Below are 26,931 nucleotides of genomic sequence, written 5' to 3'. Positions count from 1 at the left end.
GAATGCGCTTAAGTATTGTTCTTTTGTTAAGATGGGTGCAGGATTTGTGTGTGCATATTTTAGTATTTTGGCCATCACTGATAATAGTTGTAATGGGGGACAGGTCATATGAAAGGGCTGTCTGCCTTAACTAATAGAAGCTTACAGAAGTAAACAGAGAAACTGCCATCAATCTGAGTATATCTCAGTCTTTTGGCAGGTACTCACCTCTCTGTGATTGTTTCTCTGAGACCACTAGTGACCCCCTTGACCACAGTGCTAGCCTTTGGAGTCAACACCACCTGAGATATAAAAAAAGAGCCCTTCTTCCTCCGCTCAATGATTGATGTCTGGAGAAACTGGATCAATTTTTCTGGATCTGTTGTGTTTGCCCACGGAGCTGGCATCATCTGTCCCGGCCATAGAAATGGGACCTCTAAAGCCACTGGACTGTGATAAAACACCAAAACTTGATAATCCTTCTCCCACAGGTACTGGAGACAGACTTCATGGGCAAAGATGGCCGGGCACATTTTACTCCCAAAAGTGTCTTTGAGCATTTGAACCAGTTTTTCATGGTGGCATTTCTGCATCCCGTAGAAGTGGTTGAAGTCCAACAAGACCACTTCCCTACGATGGTCAGTGAGAAAGGCACTGATCTCCTCCAGGCCCTCATTGACTTTGGCACTGAATAAACCATGAGCAAAGTAGAGTTCGTTATCAGGGTCTCTGGGCTTTGTGGAGATCCGAAAGTCGAAATATCGTATCCCTGCTCCCAGCTGGCTTGTAAAATTCATTGTCTGTGTTGCAAGCCATTTCCTCATCAGCTTTTTAGCCACAGTTCCAAACACCGAGACAAAATTCTGGACCGTTTCTGGCTGCTCGGGTCCCACTGGAGAGGCCTCATCAATATAGAAGCTAAATGAATCATGAGACCCTAAAGATAATATAAAAGAATAGTTTGAAACAAAATCAGTGCAAGATTTGAACACCCAAAGTGTTATCATGTACTTATAAAGATTGCCTAAGTATTCCGTGAAAATATGCTGAAGTTCAAATAACAGTACAATTCACTTAACTTACTACTATTTATATTCAATTAGCTTGGCAGGAAAGTGTATCACTCATACAATTAATAAAAGAAATAAAAACAGTATTTGTGGTTAAAGGAAGGTAAATATGAATATTTTAGAAGGCACTTTTAATGCACATAAGGGTATTTTCTTTGATTACAGTATATCAAACATGAGTAGATGTGTAATATCCATAGAAGATCCCATATGGATAAAATCCATATAAGATGCTAGTGTTGTTTATTCGTTCAGATGCTAGTAGGACAGTGTAATGTAGTGATTTAGGTTGTTATGCTCTGACCTGACAGATCTAGATTCAAAACTCCTTTCAGCCATAAAACTGTCTGGGTCATATTGAGCCAAACTCTCTCTCTCAGGCTAGCCTGCTTGTACAGGATTGTTGTGAAGATAAGATTGGGAAGGGAAATACCGTGTATACCATCTTGAGCTCTTAGACATGCATACAATGAAGTAAGGAATAAGCAAGTCATTGAGAGAGAATACTTTGCTCTATATGAAGAATTCGCAGAGCAAAGAATAGTATTAATACAGAGGATTGACTAGATGGAAAAACGTTTGAATTGATTTTTTAGCTACCTCTGGATGTTCTCAGATATGATGTTCTGCCTGTGCAGAAACTCTACTGGGTCCTGTTTCTGGCATGGAATATGACTCAGCACTGACAGTTGTTTGGTTTCCATCCATAAATCCTAGATGAGCTTGAATAGCCCTTGTCTGATCCATTAGTTGTACAGGAAGCATAAGGGGCTGACCTTCGTCAGTGTTAACCAGGAAAACTAATGACTAACCAAAGTGTATAAATCCAACACCTGTTCAAATATTATGGGAAAGGAATTAGTTCTAAATGTCTGGAGCAACAGGTAGCTGTTCACTGCTACATCTGAGCAGCATAATAGGTCTGGCTTTGCTGAGATCCTAGATCAGCTCTGCACATGGACAGAAGGATAACAACAACAACAAAATAGAATGGCCATCTCTTTCCAACCATTTCTGCACTTCATTTTATCAAGTTACATGCAACCCATTCAACCTGAAGAGATACTATTTCTATCTTACGCCACAGGAACAAGCATTCAAATGATAGGGTATTGACAATATTTATAGGCCACCCCATTCCTAACAGACTCTGGGTTGGAACAGCCAAGCAAAATGTAAATGTAAAAACACAGAACAGCAGCAGTTAAAAGCCCTACAATCATAGATGGCCAAATCAAGCAGGGGCTGAAAGCATATTGGAATAATAGTGCTTTAACCCTATGAAGGGTATTCCACAGAATGGAAGCCACCACTGAGAAGGCTTGTTGCCTCATCCACATCCCTGTACCACATAAGAGGGCCACACAGCAGATCTTTGATGACTGGACAAGCAGATTCAAATCTGGCAAGGCATTGCCTGATGTATCCCAATGCTGGACTGTGTAGGGTAGTGTTTCTCAATCTTGTCAACTTTATGTGGACTTCAACTTCCAGAATTCCCCAGCCAGCATGGTCATTGGGAGAGATTACTTTGCTCTATATGAAGAATTTGCATAATATTAATTAATATTAATAGAGAGGATTGACTAGATGGAAAAATGTTTGAGAAACACTGGTGTAGGGCATTAAAGGCAAAGACTAGCACATTGAATTGGACCTGTAAACCTGCTAGGACCCAACACACTGCCTTCAGGATTAGTGCTATTCTAGATTGGTGGAGTGCTCCACATTTTGCACCAGCTATATCTTCCAGGTCTTAGATTAAATGAGAAAAAGCATTCAAAACAATTCACAGCCTGAACAGCCCTGTTCAAGCATTTGGAAAATACCTGAGGTCTCAAAGTGTGTCTGCTGGGCAGCCCACAAGATCTTCATTCCCAGATCTTCCCACATGGGGGAGGTCTGGATGGGAATTCTACTTTCACTCAAAAACAAGAACTCTTTGCACCATCGGGGATCCAGTTAATCACACATTCTCCAGAATGTGTGAGTAGATTAACACAAATATCTCTATAGATAATGAAGCAAGGTCTAGTCCATTCAGAATAGAGAACTGCTACCTGACCAGCGACTGGATAGATAACTGGATGCCACGGGACAATGGACCCCATAAAGAAAGTAAAAGGCCTCTTAAAGATAAGAAGAAACCAGAAACCAAGAGATTAAGGAGCAAAGTGGTTGGGACTAGGAAGCAGAGCTTCATTTCTAGAGCAGGAGTAAGCAATTTGTAGCCCTTCAAATGTTGCATTACAACTCCCAGCATCCCTCAGCACTTCCCATAATCCTTATGGATGCTTGGAGGTATAGTTCAGCAACAGCTAGTTTTAAAATTCCCTAAAGAATCTGGGATATATGCCACTGAGCACAAGGGGAAAGTGGTTGCGGAGGATGAGAAGGAAAAGAAAGAGGTAGAAATGGAGGCACAACAGCAAGATAGAAATGCAAGGTCAAGGAAGTAGAGAAGGGAAGGCACAAGACTACAAATCTCTGAAGGTTATTAGAGGAATCAGAGTGGCAAGACAGAGGCTAGGCTGGAAACAGTCCCTATCTGGGAATACCCAGATGTAGAGTATCAGAAGTAGAACAGACCAAAGAAACTATTTTTTTTCCTCTCCTAAACAACTTGGGGTAGGATTTCTCTAAATCAGTTTTTTTCAAACCTGGCAACACTAAGATGTGTGGATTTCAACTCAACGAATTCCCCAGCCAGCATACTGGCTGGTGAATTCTGGGAGTAGAAGTCCACCATCATGAAGTCACCAGGTTTGAAAAACACTGCTCTAAATGAATGCTCAGCTGATTCTTCTAAGCATGTACTAAGGGAAGGAGAAGATAACAGGGAGAAGCAACCATTGTCTGTAATCATGCTTTTGTGAACAATAATGACTGTGTTACACAAATCCAAGTATTCTGGCCTCTCTTGAAGAAAAGTGATAAATGTGGAACCCTGTCACATAGAACTCCTTGGTCGCACCGATCCAGATGAAGTTCAAGTCTGACAAGTAGAACCAAAAGTACAGTACCTTTACAATAAATTCATTAACAAAACAGGTAGGGGACCAATCCCATTTACACTCACCTCATTTTTATTCCTTTCTGTTGCTTCCTCCTCTGTTAAGTGATTCATAAGGATATATTCAAGGCAAGACTTTTTTGTGGTACAAATAGCATCTAAATTGAATCAGCTATCAGTCAAATGGAAGCATTTATTTGGATGGGTCTATTTGCTCAGCATAAAATGTTTGCGTCGTATCGTCAAAACAAAAATAAATCAGTGGTTAAAAGCTCATTATTTCTCCCAAATCACATATAAGAAAGAACAGTGATCTACAGCTAAGCAGTTAATCTGTTTGGAGCTGCCAATGTTGAACTGTTGGGGGTTTTAAAAACTCATCCTTCAAATTAAGAATGGAAGATCTTCTTTAAAAAATAACTTTGATAGAAGTCGCCCTTCCAGGACAGATTAATTTGAAAATTCCAGGGAAAGATTAGAGATAATTTTATAATCCAAAAAGCACAGAAGCAGACTAGGAGTGAATTCCCAGACAATGATAAAAATAATTCCAAGTTATGTCTCTGAGTTGGAAAAAAAAAATCAGCTCAAAAACTCACCCTTTAATCCATTCTCCTATGTGTTAGAAGGAAGACTAACCTAGAATTTCATTTCACTTGGGCAAAATCCAGATTTGTTGTATCCCTTGATCCATCTTTCTCAGTGGAATCCTGCAATAGCTATGAGTGGCTACTCCAACTTATTTTCCAAGCAATCACGTTTATCTATGTCTTCCATCTAAACTAGTCCTGTGCATTCTATATGGGCAAAGATGGTATAGGGTCTTCAGCAGGTGCAGAATGTCATAATTAAAATTGGCCAGCTGGCCAGCTCATACAACTATGCTAAATCTGGATTAGCAAAACACATTGTTTTCCATAGGGTAAGATCATGGCTGTAATGATTGCCTAAACCCAAATACTCAGTCTCACAAGCTCGGGCTTAAAGATAACTGATTTATTAAAGGAATAGTATGCAAATACAGAGAAAGCTGAGAATGAGCAAAAGCGCGCCAAATACAAACTTAAAAGCCTTGCTTGTGGGCAGGTCCCGCCCGGTCGCCCGTCAGGACGCTCCCCCTCCCAGGTGCTGAATGCCGTTAGATGCGCCTGGGAAAGTAACCTTGAACAGGAGCGCAAACCCAAACATGCATTCCAAGCCCTCAAAACAAGGGAGGGCAACAGAATGGAAAAACCCCGGGTGAAGAGATACGGAACAGAGAATGACATGTGAAATGTTACAATGTTAACCAGACATTAGAATGTGAACATGACATATTGCCCCTCCAAAAGAAATTAGGGAGCCGGTTTGGCAGGATAGGCAGAGTGAAATTGGGCGACGAGACGAGGAGAATGCACGTCTGGAGCAGCAACCCATTCAGGATGAGGGAAATGTTTCCAGCGGACGAGGTATTGTAGAGTAGAGCGCTGGCGTCTGGAATCGAGAATAGATGCCACCTCGAAGTGTTGCTGGTTGTCGATCATGAGGGGAGGTGGAGGAGTGGGTTGTGGGTGCCAACGGTCCGATGACAGGCAGGGTTTGAGTAAGCTGCAATGGAAAACAGGATGTAAACGTTTAAGGTTGTGAGGTAAATCGAGTTTAAACGTAACAGGGTTGAGCTGAGCAATAATTGAAAAAGGACCGACAAATTTAGGACCAAGTTTCTTAGAGGGTTGTGGGGACTTGATAAACTTAGTTGATAAGTAGACTTTATCCCCGACTGCAAAGGATGGTTCTGGGGAACGCTTTGCATCAGCATGGCGTTTATAGGCAGCTTGGGCATGTTGGAGGGCAAGTAGAATATTAGACCATGAGTCTTTGAGAGAGTCCGCCCAGCCAGCGAGGGTGGCTGGGAGCGGTTGAGGATGAGGAAGTTCAGGAATGGGAACAAATTCGCGTCCAAAAACTGTTTTAAAAGGAACTTGACCAGTGGTTTGATGAATGGAATTGTTGTAAGCGACTTCAGCAAATGGGAGTAGATCGACCCAGTTGTCTTGCTGGTAGTTAACAAAAGCTCTGAGGTATTGCTCTAAGGTAGAATTAACAGCCTCTGTAGATCCGTCCGTTTCTGGATGCCAAGCAGTAGAAAGTGATTGTTTCGTACCCAGAAGTTTCAAAAATGCGCGCCAAAATTGTGACGTAAATTGTGTGCCTCTGTCACTCACCAAACGGGCGGGGATACCGTGGAGACGGTACACGTGGATGAGGAAGAGGCGTGCCAGCTGTTGCGCGGTAGGGATAGAAGCGCATGGGATAAAGTGGGCTTGTTTGGAGAAAAAGTCTTTGACGACCCAAATGACAGTTTTGCGTTGACTAGGGGGTAGATCAACGATAAAATCCATGGAGATATCCTGCCAAGGGACCGACGGAGTGGCTACGGGTTGAAGGAGACCCTGGGGTTTGCCCGGTTTGCGCTTTATCGCTGCACATACAGGGCACGCAGTGACATATTCTTTTAAGTCTTTGAGTAAAGTTGGCCACCAGAATTGCCGGCGAACGAGGTGCAAAGTTTTCACGTAGCCGAAATGCCCAGCTAGCTTGTCATCGTGGCAGCGCTGGAGTATGGTTTTTCGCATAGCTGCGGGTACATAGAGACGATCGTTGCGCCAGGCAAGATTATCGGTGAAAGTTAACATGTGTCTGTTGGCTTGCAACCAAGTATCCGTTTTTAGGTGGGAGAGCAACTGTTGTTGCAAATCGGAGGGAATTGACAAGGGAGGTGAGCTGATGGAAGGCGGAGCGGCCGGAGGCGGAGTCGAGTGTGCTCGAGTCTGGCTGCGAGTCACTGCTGCCAGACTTAATTGTTTGTCGGTCCAGACGGTGCCTTGGACCGTTGGCCCTGGGCCATCATCCTGGGGTCTGCGCGAGAGTGCATCAGCCAAAAAGTTTTTCTTGCCTGGTATAAATTTAAGCGTGAAGTCAAAGCGGCTGAAGAACTCAGCCCAGCGCAGCTGTTTTGGACTGAGCTTTCGGCTGGTGCTTAGAGCTTCCAGGTTTTTATGGTCAGTCCAGACTTCAAAAGGGTTGGAAGTACCTTCCAATAGGTGTCGCCACGTCTCTAAAGCTGTTTTTACAGCAAAAGCCTCCTTTTCCCAAACGTGCCAACGTCTCTCTGTTTCAGTGAATTTGCGAGAGAGGTAGGCACAGGGTTTTAAAGCGCCAGATTGGTCAGATTGTAACAAAATTGCGCCTATGGAAAAATCAGAAGCATCGACTTGTACAACGAAGGGTTGAGAGGGGTTTGGATGCTGTAAAATTGGTTCTGTGGTAAAAAGTTGTTTGAGCGTTTGGAACGCTTGCTGACAGGCTGGAGTCCATTTAAGGAGCGCGCCTGGGTTCTTTGAACGTCGCGTATCCCCCTGTCCTTTGGTTTTTAACAGTTCAGTAAGGGGGAGGGCGATTTCTGCAAAATTTTGGGCGAACGCCCGATAGAAATTAGAGAATCCAAGGAAACTTTGTAATTGTCTCCTGGTACGCGGAGGCTCCCATGCTACAATAGCTTCTACTTTTGCAGGGTCCATTTCAATGCCCTGAGCTGAAATTCGGTAGCCTAGGTAATCAATTTGTGACTGATGAAACGCACATTTTGACAGTTTTGCGTACAACTCTGCTTTTTCCAATTTAGCCAGTACCTGACGCACCAAGTGGATATGTTCTGACATGGTTTCTGTATAAATCAATACATCATCCAAATAGACTAGTACCCCCTTAAATAGGTGGTCATGCAAGACCTCATTGATTAACTGCATAAAAACCCCGGGTGCCCCAGATAAACCGAATGGTAAAACTTTATATTGGAAAGCCCCAAGAGGACAGTTGAACGCTGTTTTCCACTCATCCCCCTCTCTTATGCGAATGCGAAAGTAAGCTTCTCTCAAATCCAGTTTTGAGAAGATTTTACCTCTGGCCAGATGTGATAACATATCTTTGATCAGGGGCAAAGGATATTTATTTAATATTGAGACCGCATTGAGCCCGCGGAAATCGGTACAAAGCCTTAATGACCCATCCTTTTTTGGCCTGAATAGGACAGGCGCTCCTACCGGGGAATTAGCAGGCTCAATGAAACCCCTAGCCAGATTTTTGTCAATGAACTCCCTTAGCGTGGTAAGCTCTTTGGGAGACATGGGGTATATTTTTGGGTGAGGCAATTTTACATTTGGTAAAAACTCAATGGCACAGTCCGTTTTTCGGTGGGGTGGCAAGCGATCTGCTTCCTTTTCCCCAAATACTTCAGCAAAATCTTGGTACTGATTGGGTAGCCCCTCAAGAGGTTGAAGCGTTTGTACAGTGGTATACGCTACCCCTCCACCCTCCATGTCCTCCAATAGGTCCTTTTCGGGTACTTTGTAAAATCCATCCGCAAACGTCACAGTTCTATGCAGCCAGTTGATGAAAGGGTTTTGTTGCACAAACCAAGGCATCCCCAAAATCACCAGAGGACCTCCCACTGGAGCTACCACAAATGGCAGCTTTTCCTGATGGGAGCCCATCTGCAAGGCGACCAGTCCCGTGGAAAGATTAACTGCTTTCCCTCCCGCCATAGTTCCATCCAACTGGGTGAAAATCATGGGTCTTGGCAAAGGGAACGTGGGCAGTTCTAGAGCCGCTACGACATCAGGGTGCATTAGAGAACGGGAGCAACCCGAGTCTAGCATGGCCCACACTTCCACGGTTTTGGTTTGTGAGCCCAGCTTAAGTTTAACAGTCAGTGTGGGAAAGTTTCCACTCACCGAATCATGGTTACGCCCGGTTTCTTCCACCTGCCCTAGGGCGCCCTTCAGGGCAGGTGGTAGGCTTTTCCCGCCGGCTGCTCGAATTGCAACTCTTCCTCCTCTTCTCCGAAGGGTAGGTTGGGGGGGTCCAGTTCCGCGAGGGCTGCCTTCAGTTTTCGCGGTGGAGCAGGAGCAGGCGTCTTTATCGCGGGTTTCGTCTGTCGTTCCTCTGGACGGCGTCTCGGGCACGACGTGGCTCGATGCCCTTCTTTCCCACATCGGAGGCACTGACCCTTGGAGAACCGTTGCTCCCTCTCTTCTTCCCAGGTTTTCGGTTTGGGGCGGCTGGCAAGTCCAGATGCGCGCGCTCCTCTAGCGAGACGTGTTTGTCTAAGCTCTTTGGTATGGGCATAGGTTCGTAGGGCATTTTCTGCGCTTCCCGCCAACTGGATCCACCCATATAGCGTTTTGGGATCATCTCTGCCCAGAGCCCATCGAAGGATTTCGGGTTCAAGCCCCTGCTTGAACAATTCGATGATTGTTGGCTCAGACCAGTCTTCCACTTTTCCTGCCAAAGCTTTAAACTCCAACGCATATTTGGCAACTGAGAGGGACCCTTGGTAAAGTTTCCGCAGGTCATTTTTAGCCGTTTCTTGAGCTAGGGGGTCTTCGAAATGCTCTTTAAGTGCCCACAAAAATTCATCGAAGTCCTCTAACTCGGTTGCCTCAGCTTGGCATAGTTGCACATACCAATCCGCTGCCCTTCCTCTCAGCTTGTTGGCAATGAAATTGACCTTGCCGTGTTCAGACCGAAAGTTCCGACCCCAATCTTCCATATAATGCTTGGCATTCGTAATAAAGAAGGAGAGCGTTGCGGGATCCCCATCAAACTTCACTCCAAATGGTGGGAAGGTTCTTGCCGGCTCAGCTGGCTGTGGCGGTGCCGCGAATGACAGCGTGCGCCGAGCCCCCACAAGTGGTCGATCCCTAGGAGGTCTTGCCTCTCGCTCTCCCCTTTGATGGGCTGATCGAGTCTTACTTCTCCCCCGGGTGGACAGGGTGCTGTGCCTGGGGTACTGTGACGGCTCTTCCTCCCAATCCTCCGGGGTGGGCTCTGCCTCTCTGGGCTGATCCTCTCTGGGTAGATCCTTGAGGATCGTCACTATTAAATCCATTTTATCTTCCAATGCCCTCATACGGGCCGGAGTGACCGGCTCCTCCGGGGGTTGGTTGGTTATCACCACCTTCGGTGACAGAGGGACTTCGTGCTCCCAGGCCAATTGGGGAGACCCCCTCCCCGTGGTTCTTTCCATAACAGATCTCTGTTCACTCCGGAGACTCTCCTGTATGGATGTCAACAGCTCGTCCAATTGGGTATCTCGCAACTCCCGACGTGCTGCTCTTTGCGCTCTCGAGGTTAGCGCTGGCCGGCTTTTGACCACCTCCCGCTCTTCTTCGCCTCCCTCACTTACACGAAGTTGAGGTTCTGTCATCGCTAGCGTTCCCTCTTATCCAAGGATTGGATGGGGCCAGCGGAAAATGGAAAAAATGATTCTCAGCTTTATGTAATGATTGCCTAAACCCAAATACTCAGTCTCACAAGCTCGGGCTTAAAGATAACTGATTTATTAAAGGAATAGTATGCAAATACAGAGAAAGCTGAGAATGAGCAAAAGCGCGCCAAATACAAACTTAAAAGCCTTGCTTGTGGGCAGGTCCCGCCCGGTCGCCCGTCAGGACGCTCCCCCTCCCAGGTGCTGAATGCCGTTAGATGCGCCTGGGAAAGTAACCTTGAACAGGAGCGCAAACCCAAACATGCATTCCAAGCCCTCAAAACAAGGGAGGGCAACAGAATGGAAAAACCCCGGGTGAAGAGATACGGAACAGAGAATGACATGTGAAATGTTACAATGTTAACCAGACATTAGAATGTGAACATGACAATGGCTAAGTTCCCACAACATGCTGAAACTCAAAGGAGCCAACCTTGTTTTGGCCAAGATTGACGTAATGCACAAACACAGGTTTCTCATCTGGATTTGAAGTACTTTACTAGAGTTAGTAGGTAAGTATAAACTTTATCCCTCTGTTTAAAAAGCATATCCAAACCCAGAGCTCCAAAGAGATTTGAAGCCTTTCCCTGGAACTCGTTGTTTAATTCAGCTTTGAAAATGCTGTAAGTGTTTCAATAGAAGAGACTCGATGTAGTTCAGGTTTGAACCATTGGGTTCTTGGTGCTCTCAGATGTTTCATTATGATTACCTGGCCTGGTAATGAAACGTCTACAAGAAAACAACCAAGCTCAGAAAGCATCAAGAACCCAGCTATAAAAGTTATTAAGGAATGAATCTGGGAAGTGGATTTCTGAAGAGTTATGAATCTGGTCCTTTGAAATAACTTTTCCATGACCATTAATTGCTCTAACATTATAATACTGAAACACCACATGCTTTTATGTCAGCCCAATTCAATGCTTTGCCTTCAACTATTGTTGTGAGACAAACATCAAAATGTTCTTTACTCACATATTTGTTCAACCATGTTCTACCCCACTGCCCCTTTTAGAGGAATTTTTATGCTTTGTTTGTACCACCTATTCTACAAATTAATCCAGGGAGAAAGACTGAAATGCATGTATTGTATCTTCTACTAGATCAATATTTGAGGATTTCCAGCAGAGTAGCTAACTTCTGCTCCATACTTTGACTGCTGATGGAAGATTCTATGAAATGCTAAAGGGTATGGCTAGATATATTAGTTCTTAATACAAAAACCTGACTGTATATGCGCGCGCGCGCACACACACGTTTGGGTATATATGCGTAGCTGGTCAAATGACTGTCATACATTTTTACTTGCGGTACATTAAAAGTAACTGCAAAATGCATGGAATAAATTGTACTACTAATGATTTTTAAGTTTCTCCAATAAACCACTCTTCCTTTTTTAAAATGTAGAATGATGTACAAAAGTAATTGAACTATGTTCATGTGTGTTAAGAGACTGAGCTTCATGAGCATAGATAGACATGGATGTTAATGGATAGAGGGAAGATTTTTTTGTCTTTTAACACTGGAAATCCATATCATCCAATGACATGAAGTGGCAGGAGACTCAAAATAAGCAGAGCAAAGGTGTGCAGTTTTAACCTCTAAGTGGTGTGCTAGAGACGCTACACTTCAAAAGGTGGGCAGGGCCAAGTTAAAGAAATACCCAAGGCAAAATAAAAACATTGCATTCAAATGTAATTAATTAATTAATCAGATTACTTCCCATCTATCTAATATTTCCCTTCTTGTACAATATTAAAATATAAAGTCTGGAGACAGCTTTGAGAGAGACTCTAGGACTATACCGAAGATTTGGGAAAAGGCAGGTTGTGCGCACAACTAAAGAAAGAACTACTTTAGATCATCCATAATTCATTGTATGCTTTTAGCTGCCCTAAGCCTTGAACCTTGAACTTTGTTCTTCAAAGGACCAATTACCTTGGCAATGGTTTGACCCACTAACTTAAAGGACCAACCCAGCTCTTTCAGGTGTTTTTAAAAAAACAGCTGAAAGTTTGATCCTTGGTTTGAGGATATTTACTGGAGAGAATCCTATCTGAATAAAATTATAGGCTCTTCTCTCAGTCTGGCCTGCCAAAGATTGAATTACTAACTTCAGATGTAACTTCTCAAACTTAGTCTTCTTGAATTTCAGCATGGGTTGGTCAGTGCTACTTACTTCATCTGTTTGTGTATGTGTGTGTGTGCACACACACACACACACACACATGTGTGCTTTAGTGGCCGCTTTGGATTTACCTTTTACTGTACATAAATCTTTTGTTGATTAATCTGCCTTTTTTTTTCAGCTTAGCCCTAGACAGTTGTTCCCTGGAAGGGGTTTTAAAAAAAAATCTAGATAGCAGCCATGTGTGATAGAAGCCCGGCACCTTTTTAAAAAATTTAAACCCCCACCCTGCAGACACTACTGGGCCAAGAGAGCTTAACAAAACTTGAGTAACCTGCAACTTGCTGTTAGCAACTTTTTTTTTTTTTGCAATAATATTAAGCCTTTCGTTGACAAAGTAGCCTCTTTAACAAAAAAATGAAAATTCTATATAGTCCTACCAAAATCTTAATAGGACTTCATTAAGTTAATGAATGTAACATTTTCTAATTTAAAAAGCTGAAAACAAAAAATTTATGAGGTATCACTTATTTATCTGCAAATATAATTATATTTAATAGATTTTGGCAGTGATGATGGGAGGAAAAGTGTAGTTACACAGTATAGTGCTCATGGTTACACAACTAACTAAAAAATAGCCTTCATGACAATTACTGGAGCTCATCATCAAAGGGGGCCTTCTGGTTTGCTGGTTTCTTTTCCCTTCTCCTATTTTCTTCAGTACAATCTGTACCGCTCTTCCCCAAAACAAGGCAGATTTGGATGTATATTTTTAGACTGTCTGTAAAATTGTCTGCAGAATTTGTATGTCACTTTCCTCTGATTCGTATGTGATAGGTTCTGTTAAAATTGGAAAACATTCCATAGTCTGTACGGATGTTCTAAATTGAGAAACCTAACCCCCCTTCCTGAGATCCTCTGTCTTAAGCTTGCCAACAGATCCACCACTATGAAAAGAGTTTGTCATTTGTTTTGTTATAACAATATCTCAAGATGTTATTGCCAGATTCGGTCTTTCTTCTGGCATTCCTATTAGCTGCCTTGCGAATGTGGAGGGAGGGGAAGCATTATGGAAAGTAAGGAAGATGTCCTTGATGGAGATACGTAAGAACCATTACCTAGGCAAAGGTAGGTAGCAATGAACTATAAGGAGGAGGAGTTGCAACATGCAAGATTGATGTCAGCCCCACTAGGTAGACCAGACCAGGAAATCAACTCCACAGAAAGGCTAAAACTACCTTTTTTGAGATTGGCTATAATAACAGAATCTGATTGTGCTGTACCTCCTCCCTCTTCTTACAGTTCAGTGAATTAGGAAGGCATCTGCCTGAGCTACTTCCGAATGATATCTTGTTCTGGACTTATAAAATGCTTCAGCCTAGGCAGAGATTCCTCCATATCTCCGTCAAAGTCATCTTCTTTTCTCCCTACAGGCATTCATATTACAGAAATGGGTTGCATGGGGAACCTTGTGTCATGTTCCCCGTTGCAAGGCATATGTGCATCACAACGGGGAACATGCACATTAGGTAAGAGGAAGGGAAAGCATAATCCCTAAAGCACCCATATCCAGAAGGGAACCCCCTAACACAATAGATAAGCCCTTCAGACCAAACTTAGCACCCATAAAGAGGTAAGGGGAACGCCTTCCCATTCCCCCCGGGGATGCATTCACACCTCCCTCAGGCACACATGTCCACAGAGGGATATCCAACATAATGGGAGCACCCATCAGACAGGAGTTAACGCCTATCAGAAGATCGGGGAAACACCTTCAGGGGACGCACCCGGTCCGGACGAAGACAGGGAGACAAAGGAGATTGCCAGGATCGCCCATCAGCTGATGCATCACAGTCTCAAGCACCCATCCGGTCCTGGCCCGAGGGTGGAGAAGCACAGCGTCCACTAGCAAAGTATAAACAGGGCACCCTGTCACCACATAAGGATTCCCGTCTTTCTCTTTGCACGCACACCGTTCAAATAAAACCAGAAATCCTTAGACCTTCTAAGTGAGTCTGAGTCTTATTCTGAGCGTGGCTGCCCTGACACCTTGTCTTATACAAATTCTGCTTGGCTTTACCTCAAAGTTCCCCAAGAAAATAAGCATCACATTTTTTGTAATGACCCCCAATATGAACCTGGAACAATAGAGAAAGTAAGCATTCCATAAGGATCTAGGGACTCATTTTTACATTCTTTAACTTCTGAGCAGTTTCTTTTCATTATGGAAACAAATCAGGGCTTGAAACAAGCAATAAGAAATAAAGAAGGCAAATAATTGAACAAAGACTCCTGGGAATTTCAGAATGTGAACTGGTGGAGACTGAGAGTGAATTGGGGCCCTCCAGATGTGCTAGGACTACAGCTGTGAGACTTCCCAGCATGGCCATCTGTAGAGCACCAGGTTAGCCAAGGCTGCCAGATATCTTCCATAACCTCACTCTTCCTACTATAAGCGACAGGGCAGGGCTATTGTAGAATGGATCACATGGCTGAGAATGGGTTTGAGAGATTACTAATCCTAATCATTTACATTCCAGAGTTTACTTTCCTGAAATTTGGCCTATTCTTACACCTGGATAAATGGACAATGAAAACCTTGCTTCAATGAGTTGGAAAGTCATCCTCGATACCCGCTGTCATGTTCCCCGTTGCAATGTGCGTGGTACATTGTAACGTTTCGCATGTCAACTTGCTGATGTGTGTTTCGGTTGGGAGGGGAGGAGGTTTCTTCTCCTGCGTTTGTTATCTGTATTCAGCTGGATTGGAATGTGTTTGGGTTATTTCGTGTGTTCAAGGTTTTCTTCCCAGGACATCAGCAGAAATTGTTAACAGCACCTGCGGTGGGGAATTTGAAATGGTTGGGAGAGGGGAGGGATTACGTTTGCACCGAGGGTTTTTAGTTTGTATTTGGCGCGCTTTTGCTCATTCTCAGCTTTCTCTGTATTTGCATACTATTCTTTAATAAATCAGATATCATTAAGTTCCTGCTTGTGAGTCTGAGTCTATTAGAGGAGGCAATCACTACACCCACACACCACACAATATACTGAAACAATCAAATTCTGACACCAAAGATCACTGGCTAAGCCCCCTTCCTGATTGTTCCCAATTGCCAAAGGCTCTTTCGTTTGCCTACCAAATGCTGTATTTACTAACTCTGCAACAGTCTGTGCCCCACCTCCAGATCTAAAAACCAACCACAGGGTGCATTCTTTTTTGGCCTAAAGGCATCTTTGAAAAACATAACTGCCTTATAGGACATTCCCAACACTTCAGTAGCCCCCTCTATAGCTTCAGTAGGTCAAGTGGTCTCCTGCAGGATGCCTTAACGTTCATGCATGCGCAATTATAACATGCATCAGTGCAAGGGAGACAAGATGCATTGATGCCCTGCCCTGAGATTTATATTCTCACCTAAAGCCTCCCAAACAAGGTAAATGCTGAAGAAGAATGACAATTGTTCTGGGATAGCACACAAAAATGTATCCCTCCAAAGTCATGAAGACAAAGACCCACCAGGGAAACAAGGATGCTCGTAAATGTTGATATAATAACCTCAGCATTTAGAACTGGAAATGAGAACTTTCACTTGAACACTATATTCTCTTGGGGGTGAGATATTAGAGATGGTTTGCTGATAGGGGACAAGAAGGAAGAACACTCTTTTTTTTTCCCTACTGCCCAATCTCTATCAGTTCTTAGTTCTCTCCTTGAGTATTTCCCCTTCCTTTCTCTCTTCTTGCTTTTTCATTACCTTTCTCCTTTCCTCGCCCTCCCTCTACCCTTTCTCTTCTTTCTCTCTCCCTAGCCTTTCAGAGAAATTATGAATAATTCTTATCTTTCCAACTTAGTATGGAGGATGCATATATTTAGGGTGAGGTGCCTTGGACCCTAAGGTTACAGGTTGCCAACCCTTGTCTTAGACAAAGCAGATTAAATTAGCAATAACATGAGAGCTCTGCAACACTTCTATGAGAAATGAGCAAAACATTGCAAGCTAAAGAAAATTTTGGACACGGTGTAGCACCTCACCAACTGGGCTGATCTTCAAAAGCCAAGCAGGACTAAATTTGATTGGTACTTGGATGAGAACCCACCAGGAAATTCCCAGATTGTAAACTAGACTGGGAAGTTGAAAAAATATTCCAGAAGGAGGCAATGGAAAACCACTTCCATACTGTTGCCAAGAACAATATATGGATGCTAGAAAAACCATGACCTGTTGGGTCATTGTTTCAGAGATATTTATTTATTTATTTTTCAAATTTTGCCACCTCCCATCTCCCCCCAGAAGAGGGACTCTGGTTGGTTTACAAGAAAGCTAACAAGTTAAAAACAATAGCCATATTTCCTTACCTAAACAGAAAAACAGAATGACCATGGGTGGGCAAAAAAGCAATGGGAACGGAAGCAACTTCTGATTTCCTGATGGCTTCCCTGCTGACTTTCCTTGTGGGAGGCAGGGAGTGTCATAAACCTTTCCTTCCTTCCTTCCTTCCTTCCTTCCTTCCTTCCTTCCTTCCTTCCTTCCTTCCTTCCTTCCTTCCTTCCTTCCTTCTTTCCCTGTTCCTTCCTTCTTCCCTTCCCTCCCTCTTTCTCTCCTTCCTTCCTTCCCTCCTTCTTCCCTCCCTCCCTTCCTTCCTTTCTGTTCCTTCCTGTTCCTCCCTCCCTCCCCCCTCTTCCTTCCTCCCTCCTTCTTCCTTCCTCGCCTGTGCACCCTCCCTCAGTCCTGAAGCGGCAGCAGTGTGGCGGCACTGAAGCTGCCAAATTTGAGGATGGCATTTTGGATGCATTCTGTAAATGCATTCTGTAAATTAGCCCATTTGAGGTACCTTGGTTGAAAAATAGTTGCCCTATGATATGCCATTTCATCCAACTGAAGGTTACAAACAGACAGACTCAAGAGTTTAGTAGTATCTAGATATCCATGAAACATGAGAAGTGTGGCTCAGGAGAAATTTTTACCTTTAGCCTGATTGCAAAAAACATGTGTGATTGCTTTTTTTTTTCATATGGGAATTTTAAGTCCTTTTTTAAAAACTAAAAATCATCTCCTTGGTCAGTTTTACATAGGTTAGATGGTAGATAGAATTCATTATCTTCTCCCCTATATCTGTGTTCCTAGCACCAAAAAAAAAAAAAAAAAAAGGGAGCAAGTTCTTACTGTTTACAGTGGTAGAATATTTGAAGAGGTTTGAGTTTTTCTCTTTGGAACACAACCCACTTAAAATAATCTGACAGAATGCCCTAGCAGTGCTACTTTGCTCTAAGTTCAGAAAAAAATCTGTGGTTTCTTCTCACCCTTACCCTGTGGATGCATATCTCTAATTTCGATTATTCTATTATATAGGAGGAAAAAATGATAGGGCTCTTGGCTTGGGTTTAATCTTACATGACAGAATGTTGCCAAAGTGAGAATAATTGGGATAGGAGGGAAGAGTTTAGCCCGAAAAATCAGTACTAAGCTTGTTCAAGTAGAGCAAAAATTCCATCCCACTGCTAGCAGATGAAATCTTGCTGTACCACTAAGAAAACCAGTTCCTTTCTTCATCTGTTCATCTCTTCATGGTGCCTGGCAGGACTGTATCTGTTCAGGAATTATATAATGGAGGCTAAATTGAGGATCTCAGTTGTTTACCTTTGCATGTTCAGACTATCCACTGATACATTAGCAGCTTCTCCCTTCTCCCATATGCATACGGTGATAAAACCATAAATTTCTGTCACAACAAGTGCATCAGAATTTTGCTCAGCAGTTATTGTAAAGTTTGAATTACGGGTAATTAAAGCATGCCAGTAACACAATGCCCAAAATGGGTCCTTGCCAAGAGAGAAGGGGGAAGAAAGAAAAAGACGGCAGATTTTCATTTCTTACGGCTGCACTGAGAGTCTTCCCACTCACCCTCCCCTATCAAATCTCATTTTACAGTTGAAATAATGCAAAAAACAAGAACCACTTTGGTTTTTGTTGCTGTTGTTTATATCCCTTCATATTCATTTTGAACAAAAGCTTTTGAAGCTTCAAAAGAGGAAAGTTGAATATTTACTTTTCAGTATTTCCAACTAAATACAAATACATTGTCTTGAGATGGATAGAATTTTACACACCCATTGTATCTGTCAAAGTAAGCAACTGTGTTTAGATCTGGGGCTCTCAAGTTGTCACACTGAGTTCTCAGAGGAACTTCTATGCACAAAAACTCATACAAGCAGCTGTCTGAGTTGCCTCTGAATACCCAAAATCCTATTTACATATTAAAAATCCTATTTTTTTACATTAAAAAAACAAATGAAAAAGCAAGTATGGAAGCTTTTCCCAAACTCTAGGCTAGTGTTTCTCAACCCTGGCAACTTTAAGACGTGTGGACTTCAACTCCCAGAATTCCCCAGCCAGCATGTGTGCATATCTACACATACATTACTTTCCTGCACACAGAAGAAAGACAAGCAGAAGGCTTGCATGTATCCCTTATCCTAATATCCTGGCTTTCTACATGCCTACAAATTTACTTTCAGAGGAGGAGAGGGAAGTGGACAACATTCCCCATGATCCCCCATGATCTAAAATGATAAAATTCAGGAAGTTTGTAAACATCTGATAGCACGGAGTCTACAAAGGCAAAGAGCAGGCAGAGGTTTTATCCCACTGTGTCCAACTTAATCATCAGCAAAAGCCTGAAGAAGTGAAACAGAGCATCATGCTTCAGTGTAAAAGGAATTCAGAGCTAAGTATGACAATAATAATGATTATTTTCTCAGAAAGTATATACATTGTCTTGAGTAATTTCATTCACTCTGCATGCAGAATTTGATTTGCTGATAAATAATCATAATTCTGTTAGGCTGTGACTGACTTCCATAGTGGGTAAGATTACTGTGCTATAATTATCTAACTGCAGTGTTTTATCTAACTCAGTTTGCATATGCTCTTTACATTTATTAGGAAAGATGGGTGAACATTTGCATAATGCAGTCTACATTTGTGCTATGTGAAATACGTTTATCTGCAACAAATCCTTTGTCTCCAGGTTCCCAGTAATGAGTCCTGTGTCAAGGAAGTTTTCCCCAGGCATCTTTCAGCTTCTGAAGATAGCATTAATCATGATCATACCATTAAAATTGGGGGTTACAAACCACCAAACAAAAGAAGGAAACAAAACAAAAACCGAAGGAAGCAAAAAAGTTAGAATTCCTAAAGAGACATAAACATAAATTAAGGCCTCATCTATTTGCATCATTGGTTCATTGCATCATTGGTTCACTGCCACACCACTGTGGCCTTCTGCTACTTCCAGAAGGTGTCTTCCTTACTCAGAAGACAAATGTATCAACAGGTCGGAAGAACCCAAGAGCTTGCAAAAGTAGAAAATGAAACAAAACCGAAGCAGGAAATATCTCAGGATGGGCTAGTAAGAATACAAGTTCAGAAGCCATGGAATGCCGACATACCATTGAGAGAGAATGGAGGGAAGGAGGAATGGATTGTGAACAGTTTCAGTCCATATTGTGACATTTGCAGGTTCTATGTATATTTTTATGTAGATATGAATGTCTTAGTATGTGCATGTATAGCCTCTGCCCATGTCTAGTCTCTTTTCAAGGAAAAAGAGGAAAAGCCAAGATTCTGGAATTAAACGCTGACTCTTCCTATATAGGAGCTTTAACTCCTATCCATCTAAGGACCGTGAGTGTACTCAACACAGTGTTTAAATTGCTTTGCTGTCCATCATAAAAATGACCATCAAAACAATGCCCATACAAGGGATGTTGATATGCTGCTAGATTGAACGCTGCACCAAGAACATGACGCATTGATTGATGTGTTGGCTGGAAGGTATTGTTGACTTAGCAATCTCTGTCCACTGAATCAAAGTACTAGCAGATTTGGCTGGATAAAGTGGTGTCTCTCCTTCTGCTTGAAAATGAATCAGAAGATACAAGGGTTCTTGCAGAACGTGGCCTGGTAGTACAAAATAGAACATTAGACAGGTGTTCAAATTCACTGCTTTGGAAGCAAAAGGGGACAGATTTCTCATTACAGATGGCAGTGTATCAAAAAGCCAGAAAGATGTGCTGTTTTCACAGTCTACACAAGACTGGACATTTCATCCACAGGGATATAAAACTGGTTGAAAAATGTACACTACCATTCTTCCCATTGTAAATAGGCTTTCCCGGAGCACTAGTTAGTCCCGTTCTCAAGAATTTTTGATTTGCCATTAAAAAAGAGCAGTGTGCTTTGGCTAATTTACAGAGCATTTCAAGGAGTACCTCTTCGTTACAACTTGCCAGCCTTATGTGCTGATAGGAGCACCTATTATTAGCAATCAGGATATGTGCTCCAGTAATCTCGACCACATACCCATACCTTACCGTTATTTATTTCACAGCTTGAAGCTCCCACTCTACAATTCTGATCCATTCATCTATCCAGTCTGGATTTCTAGGAAGTTTCACCACTATCCCACTCATTCCAAACTGAAGCAGAGTTTAACGTTTCATACAAGTCCAATACAAGTATGGTGTGATGGAATGTGTCTCTGAGGAGGGAGGTGGTGCAGTGGAGGTTGCGGGAGAGCAAGGAGGGGGTGCTCCAGGGGAAGAAAAGATCTTATAGTTTGGAGGACCTTGGGCAGCTGGCCGAGAAGCTGAGACAGGGCCTGCCTTAGATTGCCTGGAGTACTTTTCCCTAGCACCGTTTGGCTTTACTCAGTTTGGCAAGATTCTGTGTATGGTAGAAACAATAAAGAACTAGAGCTTAATTCCTGGCTCAGTGTTGTTTCTTTGCCTCAACCCTGACATGTGGAAGCTTCACAGGTCTCCAAAAACGAGCTACCAACTGAAAGTCAGCACAGAAACCCACAGCTGAAATAGACAGAATCAATTCCACCAGAACACAGTGAAATGTACAGGAGGTGGGTATTTTGTTCCCTTCCCTTCCCCTCTAACTTGATTCACCCAGAATCCATTCCTCTGTGGTTTCACCTTCTATCTTAGAGATTTGAATCTTAGAACTGTGAGCAAGCAGCCTGGACAAATTAGGACGAGTGGAAAGAATAATCACATTCAGCTTGCAGATGAAGAATGGAAGCAAGAATCACTTGTAGGGTAAATTACTTGGTAGCTGAGCACAGCCAGGCAGATTAGAGGAAAACAATGCCCTAATCAAATCACTCTCACCTAGCCATGTAAAATGCTGAGGAGCTAGATCCAGACAGGGGAGCGGTCAGTTTCCATACTAATTGGTTAAAAACAGTGAAGCGGCATCCCAGGGCTGGCATTTTTTAATCTTCTTTCCATCAAAACATCTGTGATGCCTTTTGCCCTGCAAGAGCTTTCAACTGGCTCATCTCCATGATTTGCAGTCTATTCCTCCTGTGGATCTCAAGTACAAGGACATCAGCCGTGAGCATAAATTTGGCCTTTATGGTCCCTAGTGATTGTCTAGTGGAAGTTGCCATTTCCCTCCTGTTGTTTTTCATGATTGGATGACAAATCCTAGGGAGGTGCTTTTGCTTTTCCGGTCCCAGTGCATTTAGCATTTTGTTCTTAATTCTTTCCACATTTCGGTTGAGTTCACACATGGCACTAAACCATGGTCTGTTGACCCAATGGCTAAGCAAAAAGACCAGAGGAATCAGCCTTAATTTTACTGACCAACCAGCCCTACAAAGTATGAGGGTCTACCATAAAATAGTAACTGAAGCATTAATAATACCCTCTCAAAGTTCAGCCCATATACCTGGATGTCTGAAGCAAAGGAGAAGACGCCTATATACCCCAGGTATAGAAACTGGTTGATCTGGCAGCTGTCAGAATGGCTTCCTCTATTGGGAGAGAAATCTTATCACATATGCTGTTTGGCCCTCCCAACAGCAAAAAAAGACTGAGTCCAGGAAGGCTGGTTTTGGTGTCCTACTCTGGTATATGCCATCTGAAGGATTGCCTAACCACGTTTCATGATAGGGCTGGCCCTGAAGATTTTGTAAAAAGCCAGGGATGGCTGACACAGCTTGAGACTAAGGCCTCAATCCATCCTTTCTTTACCTAGCAAAAATTCTCCCTGTAACTACTATTGTTATATCAGGCACATAGATTTTGGGGGAAGGAGAGTGAGTAACACTTTGCACCCCCAGTATCACAGCCTTGATAGAAACCTGGATCCCCATGTATGCTTTAAAAGATAAGAAGAGAATGAGACAAGTCATCTATTCGTGAATAGTACAGTTGCATTACATGTCAGTGGTTTCATTTTCAACTGTATTCCAAATGATTCCCAATTTTTAGTTGACATGGTTCTTTTCCTCTCTCCCCTCCGTATAATACACAAATTCTGGAATATGCCATTTAATGAGAAATCTATGGTAGCTACTCCTACGCACTTCTTTCCCCACAGACCTGTTATTCTCAGGGCTTCCTAGAATAACTATTAAACCAATTTATATCTGTAGTGGAAGTGCACCTGAAACCCTATATACTGTACACTTACATGAAAGTAAATCTTTCAGAACTCAAGAGGGTGCACTTCTGCATAGGCACGCACAAGGGTGCACTATAAATCCACAGTGCTGTGCACACTTTCAGAATACAGCTCACCTCTCTGCTTCTGTTGCTAAAACTGACTTCGCATCGTGAAGTTCAAAGAAAGCCCATTATAACTCATGCCTTTGGCAGGCTGGGGGAAGGGTGTTGCATAACACAGCATACATTTTTGGGACAGAATCTATTTTCAAACACATAGATTTATTTATATCCATTCCCAAAGTTTGCCTCATTAAAGTGGCTTAGCAATTGTACTAAAATTTATGCTTCTTGGCCTCAAGCCAGAAATTAGAATAAGCAGTTCATTTGAAAAGACTTTGGGCACAAAATCAACTATCTTGGACCGAAGGACTTCCAGGGAGGTTGACCTTCTCTTTTTCAGGAGAAAACTGTATGTTCATTTCACACGGCTGCCAGGTTTACCCTCCTCACCCTAATCCATTTCACACTGCTTTGTGGTGCCAGGCATCTGTCCCCTCCTTGTACTGACCCAGGCTTCCTCCAACCAGCCATTGCCACAGGACAAAAAAAAACTGGGGGCAACCTTCAGCTTGTCCTACTGCACCTTGTCATCTTAGGCTTTCAGGGCCAGGGAAAAAGAGAAGAAGTCAAGCCAGCCAGGGAAGAGAAAAGGCCTTTATGGCAGGAAAGGATGGAGGGCAAGGAAACAAGCCAAGGTACCATCATAGCTTGACAACTGGAAGAAAGAATTACAGAAGTGGGATGACATCAACAGAAAGTTCCTTTTGCACCAGCAGAACAAATACAGAAAAAATATTGCAATATTGCAGAGAGGGCATGTTATGGGTTCCGTTGTCTAGGGAACTACATTTGGTGGGCCCTGGGTGGTGGGCCTTTTCTGAAGTGGCACCTGTGCTGCAGAATCTTCTCCCCGCTGAGGTGAGGTTGGCCTCATCACTTCTGAGCTTCCAAAGGTCCCTCAAGACCTGGTTATGCCAGCAGGCCTGGGGACCCCAGAGGATGGGTGGACTAGTGAGGTGGCTCCGTTATTCTTAACATCCCTTTGTCCATTATTTATTGTTTCAGCTCAGTTTTTATAGTTTTTTGATATTTTAATAGTTAATAATGATGTGGGTTTCATGTATTTATTAACTGTTTTTGCTTTGTTGTATGCCACCCAGAGTCATTTGCTTTGTGAGATGGGCAGCTATATAAAATAGATAAATAAATAAATAAATACAATAAAATGTGGTCTCTCTTTCCTCTGGAGCAGAAGCCAAGCCAATTAGTTTGAAAAGTTGTGGCAACCACAACTTATAGGTTGTCAAGCGCGTGCAATGGTAGAGGTTTCTCAAACTTTGCAGTATCACAACCTCCTAAAATAAGAAATAAATCTGTACAATCCCCTCTTGTGAATAAGGCTAATGATTGTCTTGGATGATGGTTCAGCAAGAAATACATATACCATCTACTAAAAGATAAGTAGCTTTCAACATCACTTTCTTGACTTGGGCTCACTTTTATCAGCAGTAAGAGTACATTGGTTATTTTTATCTTTTTTCATACTACCCAACAAAACCGTTTCTATTTTGAAAGGCTAGAAATTTAAAATAACTGATAAAAATATTGAACTTCTTTAACACATATACTTCTACAGACATTTCAAACACTATAGACAGATTACTGCATGCCATGCCAGAAGTCAACAGCTAGTGGAAAACAATCCACTAAATCACGATACCACCTTAACAATTTAGCCATCTCTCAAAGATCACCTCAGACTTTGCTCCCCACTTTGCCATGACAAGCCCACTGCGGACCATAGGTTAGGCAACTTGGTAGGTTGCAAGCAACTTAGAGAAGGGATTGCAAATTTTTCTAAAGTTAATCAGTCTCATGGAGGCAAAGCAGGATTGCTATCAAAACTTGCAGCTGTACTTTTCCCAGGCAAACCTGCAATGGGACTATTTATTTATTTATTTAATATTATTTTCTATCCCTTTATTATTATTTTTATAAATAACTCAAGGTGGAGAACATAGCTAATATGCCTTCCTCCTCCTCTTTTCCCCACAATAACAACCCTGTGAGGTGATTTGGGCTGAGAGAGAGTGACTGGCCCAAGGTCACCCAGCTGGCTTTCATGCCTAAGGCAGGACTAGAACTCACAGTCTCCTGGTTTCTAGCCTGCCGCCATAACCACTAGACCAAAATTCTACAAATTTGGTACACTGCCATTCTCTAGGATACTGTATATACCTACAAAGTATTCATAATACATTCAAAGTAGGTATAATGTTCTAAGTCAATCAACTGACAGCCGTTTATATAGTTCTGGACCAGAGTGATCTTCTTTTTCTGATCTTCTTGTGGGACAAAATGGTGGAGCTATCTGGGTGCCCTTTCTTCTCTAGCCAGTTGCAAAAAGAAGAAAAAACTTCCTTCACTTTGGCTACACCAGTGACAAGATGTGATCCTAATTTCAGATTAGATCAGCTTGAAAGACACTGAGCCAACTTAAATTTTGCCAGGCTTTTTTTTTAATGAGTATGGGAAAATCAATGAGTCCCCACTTGAAGTTGTTTACCATCAATCATTTCTCTAGCACACACCCACATGAACACATTGCTATTATCATGCTACTTCAAGTAATCAATAAAATAAGTGATTGCCTATCAAAGCTCATGTTCCAATAAATCATCCTCAATGAATGAATAAACTTGTTCTCCATTAAATACACCCCCTTATTTTTCTTTCCCTCACCAAATCCATTCTAGTTCTGCTAAGACAAGGACATACAACTTCGGTGGGCTTGAGGAAATGCCTATTTTAAGAGGTAAAGCATTGATTTAAACCATCTCTAAGGCTGGTCCTTTAAACCTTTCCAATTCCCCAAAAACACAAAACCCACTCTACCTCTTCTTTCTGTACTAAAAACATTAGGATTACTTTCAGAATGTTTGGGTCTGCTTTCTCTCAAAATCTTCTGATTCATTAATTCTCAAACATACCATTTGATGACATCTATTCTGTATTCCAAGATTACCCAAGAGCATTGGCATTCTAATGCAAAAATCAGCAAAGTTTGGCAGACTGTGAAATAAACAAATTAGTTTGTGGGTTATGAATTAGTATGCATCTTTTATCTTTGAATCATTGCACGGTATGAAGAATCTTCCTTGCCTAGAACTTTACTGAATCAGCACAAAATACTGGGAAAGGATGTGTGAAGAGAACCACCTCACCAAAGTGTCACATAAGACAAGGCTTCGGATGTGACACCTCTCTATAGGGAAAAAATAATAAAGTTTGCAGAAGTACCTGGTAGAAATAAAAGGACTCTAATTGCTTCACTTCTTGGCTCCCCATTAAAAAAACCCCACAAATTAGCATACCAGTTATAAGCAAATACAGATTTTCAGCAGACACCTGCAGAGTGTTCTGTTTCTGTCATTCCTGAGGTTGATAAATAAAAGAGAGCAAAAAACTAAAACTTTGGGGGTGGATGGGGGTCAGGAAAGAGACACTCAACTAATTAAAACAGGGAGACAAAACTCAGTTTCCCTGCCTGCTGTGCTCTGAATAAATTAAGAGGCAAAGCTGCTGCTGGATGTGCAATCAAAACAGAAGTGAACTACTTTTACTGTGGAATAAACATCTGCTGTTTGCAAAAACTGCATAGGAACAGGAGCTACTTGCTTTGGCCCATTTTACCTTGTAGACCAGAATATCATAGCGACTTAATAACTATGTCTTGTTGAACAGCCAACCCAAATGTTCTTGTGATGAGAACATCTCATATATTTTTCTGCCATAGAAATCCCGCTGTGCACTATATGCATCAAATATAAAAGTTGGTATCTGAAGTAAGCAGACATTCCCCATTTAAGTTCCTATTAAATCCATTTTAGACTTTATTCTTCAGTGCAAA

General features: G+C 42.4%; 1 protein-coding gene across 1 annotated transcript in view; it reads right to left on the bottom strand.

Moving 5' to 3' along the window:
* The window catches only part of PLCXD3 (phosphatidylinositol specific phospholipase C X domain containing 3), an 88,733-nt gene that overhangs the window by 28,818 nt on the left and 32,984 nt on the right, over window positions 1–26,931 (bottom strand). Inside the window, exon 2 of the mRNA XM_063291126.1 lies at window positions 208–916. Coding sequence (XP_063147196.1) covers window positions 208–916 — 709 coding nt within the window. The remainder of the gene's footprint in view (window positions 1–207; window positions 917–26,931) is intronic.

This window comes from Candoia aspera, chromosome 2 (genome assembly GCF_035149785.1).
Source record: "Candoia aspera isolate rCanAsp1 chromosome 2, rCanAsp1.hap2, whole genome shotgun sequence".
NCBI lineage: Eukaryota > Metazoa > Chordata > Lepidosauria > Squamata > Boidae > Candoia > Candoia aspera.
Note: the sequence above shows the minus strand (reverse complement) of the source record. Positions and strands in the feature narration are given on the sequence as shown.